The sequence below is a fragment of the Capsicum annuum genome, chromosome 4 (genome assembly GCF_002878395.1).
Source record: "Capsicum annuum cultivar UCD-10X-F1 chromosome 4, UCD10Xv1.1, whole genome shotgun sequence".
NCBI lineage: Eukaryota > Viridiplantae > Streptophyta > Magnoliopsida > Solanales > Solanaceae > Capsicum > Capsicum annuum.
In genome coordinates this window covers 8,844,594-8,853,399 of record NC_061114.1, presented here as the reverse complement: position 1 = coordinate 8,853,399, position 8,806 = coordinate 8,844,594, and the positions used below count along the sequence as shown (strand labels likewise).

Below are 8,806 nucleotides of genomic sequence, written 5' to 3'. Positions count from 1 at the left end.
ACAAAGAAATAAAAAATAGTAAGAAGTTATAACTTATAATCCACTTTTTAACTTATTTCAGCTCAAATAACTTTTGGAAAAATTACATAATATCACAACTTATTTTTACTAAACTACATGAAATTCGTACCTTTTTTTACTAATTACCTCAATTCCTTTTTTTAGAAAAAACAACCAAATACATCCACAAACCCATAAATTTTCGAATACATAATTAATTATGTATCTCCCATTGGTCTGGTTAATGAATTATGTACATCGACGAAATAGTTTCATAAATGAATTATCTCAGTAATCAAAATTATGTATCCGAATGTTAATTATGTATCCGAGCAAAAATAGAGTAATTAATTGTTACATTCTTAAGTTCAAAATTATGTATCCAGATGCTACTTATATATTCAAAAATTTCAAACTAAGGAATTATTTAAATTCAGCAAAGAGTAGGTTACATAACTTTTAAATGAATAACTGACTCATTTATTAATAACTCAGTCCAACCCGCTCATTTAACACGACTAGAAAAAATTATGGAGTTTAATTTTATATTTAGACATTCAAAATTCAGGTCTATCGAATACAGTCTCTCTATTTCATTTAAAGTGGTGGTATGAACTGAGTAGACCTCACTTTATGGGAATACATAGGGTATGTTGTTGTTGGCGGCATTCAAAATTCATGTCTATCGTAAATAGCCTCTTTACTTCATCTGAAATAGTGGTATGAACAACGTATACTTTATCCTCCCCAAATCCCGCTTTGTGGGAACACATAGCGTATGTTGTTGTTGGCGGCATTCAAAATTCAGGTCTATCGGGAAAAGACTCTCTACTTCATATGAAATAGTGATATGAACTACGTATACTTTATCCTCCCAGATCCCGCTTCGTGGGAATACATAGGGTATGTATGTTGTTGTTGTTGCCATTCAAAATTCACAAAGTTTGTCCTTATATTTTATGATAATGAAAGTACTAAAAATGGTCCTATGGTCTAGTGGTCAGGACATTGGACTCTGAATCCAGTAACCCGAGTTCAAATCTCGGTAGGACCTCTGTTTTTATTTTTTTTTCGTTAATGCTCTAAATAAAGTTTTATTTCAGATATAAAAATAATAAATATATATATTAAGGCACATACATGATACATGGAATATTCCTTCATAAGAAAAAAATACTTTGTATATCGAGTTGTCTTTTTTTTTTTTATAAGCAAATATGAAAACTTGATTTTGTGAGCAAAGATCGATCGGAAACAATAACTCTACCTTTCAAGATGGAATAAGGTATGCAGATATATTAACCTCGCTAGACCGCACTTATAGATTTTAGCGTAGATTCTTCATTACTATATTACCTTACCGTATTGTCTTTTATATATGGGTTACTTAAGCTAAGGATCCATTAGAAACGTCGTCTCTACCTTCATAAGGTAAAGATAATGCCGTGTACACACAACCCTCCTAAACGCCCACTCGTAAGACGATATTAGGTATGTTGTTGTTGGAATCTTGAACTAGATATGGCACACCAATGAACTAGAAATGGGATTAATATGAAGTAGATATGAATATAATCCAGGTAAAGACTACTCGGTACGAGTGAGTGACGGGAATAGAATTTTCACCAATGAGTTCATCATCTACTATATATCTACTATATATGTGATGTTCCACTACGAACCCCTTCCGCCCCTGCTCAGCAACTATGTTCAACCACGCCAATATGTCAATACAAACAACCTCGACAGTTTCATCAATCTCAACTACATACCCAGTGTAGTGTACTTCCACAAGTGGGGTCTGGAGAGGATGATATGAACATGGTCGAGTCGAGCAAACAAAAATACTAAGAAAAGGAGACATCATAAATCTTCAATGCCTCCCTGTGCATGTATTAAACGACGAAGTGTAATAACAAGCATGGTCCTATGGTCTAGGGGTCAGGACATTGGACTCTGAATCCAGTAACCCGAGTTCAAATCTCGGTAGGACCTTGACCTTTTTTCGCCAAATTTTTAAAACTTTGTATATCGAGCCTACCTCCCAAAGTAGGATAAGGTCCGTGTACACACCAGCACTGAATATGTTGCAATCTTGATAAACAGGATTTTCATAAAGGGAGTTCATCATCTACTATATTTACCTACAAAACATTTTTGACCTTGTGTGTGTATATATATAGTGAAATTTCCAGCAACGGGTTCATATGAACCCATTCCGCTCATGCCTAGCATCTATCGGTCAACCATGCCAATATGTCAGCATGAACAACCTCAAAGTTTTCATCAGTCTCTATAACAACAACATACCCAGTGTACTCCCACAAGTGGAATCTGGAGAGGGTGGTGTACGAAGGCTTACCCCTACCTTGTAAAGGTAGAGAGGTTGTTTTCGACCCTCGGCTCAAGTCAAGCATAACAAAATTAGTCCCTGCAAACAGCAACGGATGCATCACACCATCATAAATCTTAAATGTCTTTTCTGTGCTTTTAGCCAACTTATACAATTCCCTGCTAACTTCTGGATCAGTGACAATATCAGCACTGCCATGTAAAACCAAGAATGGCAGGTTGCGCACTTGCGCCTTCATGACGACTATTCTCAAGTATATGTTATATTCCACCACCCTAGGTATCGAATAACTTTCCTCAGTAAAGCTTAGGCAAGTAGAAAGAAATTGCGATCGCTTTGAGTACATCCTATCTATCTATCACCAGCATAACTACCAAATAACTTCGCCCACTAAAACTTGGACAAATTAAAAAAAAAAGATCACCTAAGCATAAGTAACATGCTTTATATAGTCATGCAGAAATACGATTCATCCAAGTAATTCATTCATAAGAAAATGTGCAATCTTGATTTGTCTAGATGGAAAGCTTTGCTAAGCTATGTTGCTCGGACTCTTCAAAAATGTCATCGGGTGCATGTCGGATCCTTCAAAAGTAGTGCATTTTTGGAGGATCCAACACGGGTGCGGCAATGTTTTTGGAGAGTCCGAGCAACTTAGTTGCCAAGAAAGTCCGCAAAATACAGATAATCCAAACCAAATCATTCTTAGAGACTAGAGAGAACATCTAAAGTTTGTATCTTTAACAAATGTGGCACACATTAATGGATTTTGAATAGGACTAATATGAATGTAATCCAAGTATAGACTTCTACGCATGAGGGGTGAAGACAGGATTTCACCGAAAGGGTTCATCATCTACTATAAATACCTAAAAATATACTTATAAGTTTTAAGCCTGTATATATAGTACGATTTTTGGGCGAAGGATTAATATAAACCCCTTCCGCCCCTCTAGCTCCTCTCCCACTCAACATCTATCATTCAACCGTATGTCAACGAACAATGTCAACATTTTCATCTGTCTGTCCAAACAACAATATGATTCAACAACGTTGTAAGACATCAATCCATAAGCAAACGCAGAATTCTTTGTGCACCGACTGTCTCTTTTTTCTTTTCTCTTATAAGCAAATATCCACTCTTGATTCTGCTGAAAAAAAGATAATCTTTACATCTGGTCTACTTGGAAAGCTCTCATAGAGCAAAACTTCTAAAGTTTGCATTTTTAACAAATATGGCACACATTAATCAACTAGAAATGGGATTAATATAAATTAGATATATGAATATAATCAAGTATAGACATTTCAGCATGAGTGGCAGAGACGGGACTTTTATCAAGAGGGGCTCATCGTCTACTGTAGGTACCTAAAAAGTACTTTCGAAGTGCATATAGTGTGATTTTCCAGCGATAGATTCATATGAACCCTTTGCAGGATTCATATGAATCCGTTCCGCCCGGCTCAACAAATATCATTCAACCATGCCAATATGCACAACAAAGAATGCATCATACCATCATAAATCTTCCATGTTTTTTCAGCTCGGGAGGTGGAGACAGGACTTTTATCAAGGGGATTCATATGAACCCCTTACAGGATTCATATGAATTCCTTACGCCCTTCTAGATCCGTCTCTACTCAGCATCTATCATTCAACCATACGAATATCACTACGAACAATCTCAACTTTTTCATCAGTTTCTACAAACAACAAAGAATGCATCATCCCATCATAAATCTTCGATATCTTGTCTGTGCTTTTAGCCGATTCATACAATTCCCAATCTCCTACAGTTTGCGTCTTTAACAAATATGGCACACACTATTGGTCCTATCAAGAATAAAGAATAAATACGGCACACAGTAGTGAACTATAAATAGGATTAATATGAATTAGCTATGAAAATATCCAAGTACAGACTTTTCAGCACGAGTGGCAGCGACAGGATTTTCATCAAGGGCGGTTCACAGTCTACTGTATATATAATATACCTAAAAGATACTTTTGACCTTGTATACATAGTGTGATTTTCCAAGCAACGAACTCATATGAACCCCTTACATGATTCATATGAACCCGTTCCCTCCCCCCTAGATCCGCTCCAGCTCAGCATCTATCATTCAACCAAGCCATTATATCACTACCAAACAACAAAGAATGCATCATACCATCATAAATCTTCAATATCTTTTCAGCATGAGTGGCGGAGACAGGATTTTTATCAATGGGATTCATATGAAACCCTTGCACGATTCATATGAACCCGTTCCCTCCCCTCTAGATCCGCTGCCGATCAGCATCTATCATTCAACCACGCCAATATATCAGCACGAACTATCTCAACGTTTTCATCAGTCTCACCAAACAACAAAGAATGCATCATACCATCATAAATCTTCAAAGTCTTGTCACTACTTTTAGCCAATTTATACAACTCCCTACTCACTTCTGGATCAGTAACAACATCAGCACTCCCATGTAACACCAAAAATGGGAAATCAACATCACACAATTTACTACTAACATAATCTGTCACGCGTAAAAGTTCGACAACAGTACCTAATCTTGGCTTCCCAAAATACCTATTAGGATTCATCCCACCAATAACCCTCTTTTCTTCAACTTTAACAGATTTTTCCATCAAATCAGCTGTTGGTACAATAGCCAAAGTAGGTGCAAATCTTGCAACAATAGTCAAAAATTGAGGAATTGGCCATTTTGGTTTAACTTTATCTGAAATTTTACACATGGGGGCTATCAAGATTCCACCTTTAAACTCCTTAGGCCTTTTTAAATGAATCAAAAGACAAATTGCACCACCCATTGACTCACCAAACAAGAATTTAGGCAAATCTTGAAATTCAAGATTTTGGGTCATAACAAAATTGAAAAAACACAAGCAATCATCAATAACTAAATCAAGATTTGGTACATAAGCTTTAAGACCTTGTGATTGTCCATGTCCTTCAAGATCAAGTGCAAAACAAGCAAAACCATTCTTTGCTAAGTGAATTGGGGTTGCTTGAAAGGTCCAACTAATGTCATTACCATAACCATGGATCATAAAAATGACACCATGAGGTGGGGTAGGGGTTGAGGGTACCCATGATCTAGTGAAAAGCTTTAAGCCTCTTGGTGAAGTGAAAAAGGATTTGGTAGATTTGATGCCTTGGAGATTATAGTATTCTTGTTCTGGAGTGTTGCCCCAGTAATGGAGAAGGGGTTGTTGAGGAGATTTGGTTTGGTTTTCCTCCATTTTAGCATAAGAGTTCTCCTCCTTGTGTGGAAAGTCTTTGTTTGGTTATTATGAAAAGATGCAAAATGAGTGGTTAATTTTATTTTATTTTTGCTTTACATAAAGTTTTATTCATATTCTCAAAGGAATAATACTTACAAAAATACTTCAACTTCGACCGAATTTTTAATCGAATTTTCAGTTGAATATACTGAATTTTGGAGAACTTCTATTACCCCTAAACTTTTTTTTCATATTTTAATGACATATATCTGCTCACTTTGACACATGTAACTATAAGGTTAGCGCGTGTATTACACACGTCAATACACATGTAAAAATGAGACTTGGTGCGTGTATTACACGTGTCAGCATCAAAAATGGGTGTAGAGTTTCAGGGGGAATTGAATCCACTTTAAAAAGTGTAGGCTAATAGGATCCCCACAAAGTTCAGTATGATCAACTGAAAATTCGATCAAAGTTCAGGTATTTTTGTAAGTATTTTCCCTATTCTCAAAAGGCATAATATATAAATGCTCCCTTTAATTTGGTTTTAAATTGCATCTATGCCCTCAATTTTGAGTATATATAAATAGACACATGAACTTGTAAAGTTTAATAAGTAGACACGTGCATCTTGTGTGGCATCTTACATGGCCAATTTGTGTTGTACATGGTGTCCTACGTATATTATGTCACATAGGACATCTGTGTCTACTAGTTTAACTTTATACAAATTTAGGCGCCTACTTGTGAACGTCCAAAGTTGAAGGTCATAAATATGATCTGAGGCCGAGTTAAAGAACATGTTCATGTATTATTGTTTAACTTAGCGTCAAATGACATTGATCTCCTTCGATTTTGAATGTACATAAGTAAGCATTGGAACTATTAAAAAGTTAAATAAATATATGCATGCGTCTTACGTGAAAAATCATGTGAGTTTCATGCATCCTACATGTCAAATGGCGTGAGATTTATCGAGATTTGTCATGTCTACTTGTTCAATATTATGATAAGTTAATGCCTAATTATGCACACACAAATTTAAATTAAAAGGCACGATTATGTATTATATTCATTTAAAAGTTAGGCATAAGGCATAAGCGTACATTTAAATTTGGACTCGATTGACAAGTAAACACTTCGATTTTGAGTATGCGCTTCTAGACACCTTACTTCATTTCCACTGTGTCAGTTAAATATCTCAACTTACAAAATGATCGTCTAGACACCTCCAAAAATTTTGTCATGTCAGCATCTTATATCCACGAGACAGAATGAGAACAAGTTAAGAGCGTTTAGCTGTCAGTGAGATCAAGTTGAGGTGTCTAAATAAATAAATGTGCAGTATCAGAATTAGAATGCTTACTTGCTAGCTAAAGTTAAACTTGAGAGTCTGTTTATGTATTATGCTAGAACATAATGTAGTTGATGCAATGAATGTTATATATATTTATATTATTATTTAAATTTATAATTTACCTATAATAAATTAGTACTTGCTCGATTTTACATTACTTGGCTTCTATTGATCTGACATATTCTGCAGAAAATTTTAGTTAGAGGTGTTTTTTAATTAAACTAATCTTATTAATGATCTTTTGAAACTGTAAATTTGACTGAACCGAGATCCAAAAATGAAAAGAACAAAAAAAGGATGAAGTGGATTACTCGTGGCTTTGAGTAAAAGGCCCAAGTACCTACATGGGTTGTGGTGCAGTGGATGGGGCTGCTCCACCCTTAACCAGAGATCGAGGGTTCGATCTTGGGTATGGAGTAAACTCTGTTGGGAGCGCTACCACCTTAATAGGCCCTGCAACGCGCGATACGAATTAATCGAGGCTCCAATACGGGCATCGGACATCGGATGGAAAATTAAAAAAAAAAAAAAAAGTAAAAGGCCCAAGTTTTTGAATTTCAGAAGTATAATGGTTTTGGGCTTTTGCTAAGCTTTGGGCTTTGGTGCAAACTAAGCTTTTTACATTGGAAAATAACATAAATATACACCTTAACTTATTATATTTACACAAATCTCCATTCTTATAAAGTAATTACAAAAATTCTAACTAATTATTATCTTCGTTGGATGTATCGGGGAGTAAATTTATATCTCTACAGACCTAAAATCGAAAAAAATATATCAGGAGCTAATTATGTATCATTACAAAGGAAAAATATATCTTCGCTGGATATATTATGTATCTCGACAAAAAAAAATATCGGGAGCTAATTATGTATCTTTGCAAAAAAAAAAAAAAATATCTTCATCGGATGTATCAGGATCTAATTATGTATCTCGACAAATCCAAAATCAAAATCTTTAGTAATTATGCAAAATATCAAGATTTTCTATAGCTAAACCCCAAACTGTCGAAATTTATGTTATTTGCCATTGGAAGAGTGCTACTTGAAGATGAATTGAGTGTTGCAAAGATGACCAATCCTTTCACAAAAGATGGTCATTGACTGTAGGGGAACCAGAACCCCGTGAAGTTAAGGTATATCGCAGCAATTTTGATTATAGTTCGGGTAATAATACTTTATCTCTTACAAGAATTTCACAAAAAAAAACATCTTTATAACCTAAAGGATTATCATTCTTATGAAAATGCCAATATAGAAATTTGCTATGAATGAAATTCAACAAGAATATAAGACACTGAAAACGCTTGAAATATATACTATCATTACAATATTACAAGAGTGATTATCCAATTCCCAACAAGTGTTACCTTTGCAATCACACTTTCAATGTTGGAAATTGAAAATTCATTATTTTTCACAATAATATTACAAAATTATACAATAATAATACCAATCACATACCAACATGGGTTGTGGTGCAGTGGATGGGGTTGTTCCACTCTTAACCTGAGGTCAAGGGTTCGATCCTGAGTATGGAGAAAACTCTGTTGGGAGCGCTGCCACCTTAATAGGCCCTGCAACGCACGATCCGGATTATAGTTGAGCTCCACTGCGGGCAGCGGACACCGGATGGAAAACCAAAAAACAAAAAAATACCAATCACATGAAGCACAATCTTAACTTTTGTGAAGCAAACCCTTTGTTAGGCCAACCAAATGAATTATAACTCTTAGGAACTTGCCATCCAACTCTAACACCCCGTACTTAATTACGTGCATTAGCCATGGTTATATGTGTTAGAGTATATGTATTGATCATAAGTTAGGTATATATGAGTTTAAGTATG

General features: G+C 35.3%; 1 protein-coding gene and 2 non-coding genes across 3 annotated transcripts; 2 read left to right on the top strand and 1 right to left on the bottom strand.

The window, feature by feature from the left end:
• The first annotated feature begins 982 nt into the window (after positions 1–982).
• TRNAQ-CUG lies at positions 983–1,054 on the top strand. Its single transcript has one exon. It is a non-coding gene; the product is annotated as a tRNA-Gln (tRNA).
• Positions 1,055–1,923: 869 nt separating this feature from the next.
• TRNAQ-CUG lies at positions 1,924–1,995 on the top strand. Its single transcript has one exon. It is a non-coding gene; the product is annotated as a tRNA-Gln (tRNA).
• Positions 1,996–4,223: 2,228 nt separating this feature from the next.
• LOC107857043 (caffeoylshikimate esterase) lies at positions 4,224–5,688 on the bottom strand. The gene has a single exon (XM_016701989.2). The coding sequence runs from the start codon at positions 5,611–5,613 to the stop codon at positions 4,651–4,653; it is 963 nt and encodes a 320-aa protein (XP_016557475.1). The 5' UTR covers positions 5,614–5,688; the 3' UTR covers positions 4,224–4,650.
• Positions 5,689–8,806: the final 3,118 nt, after the last annotated feature.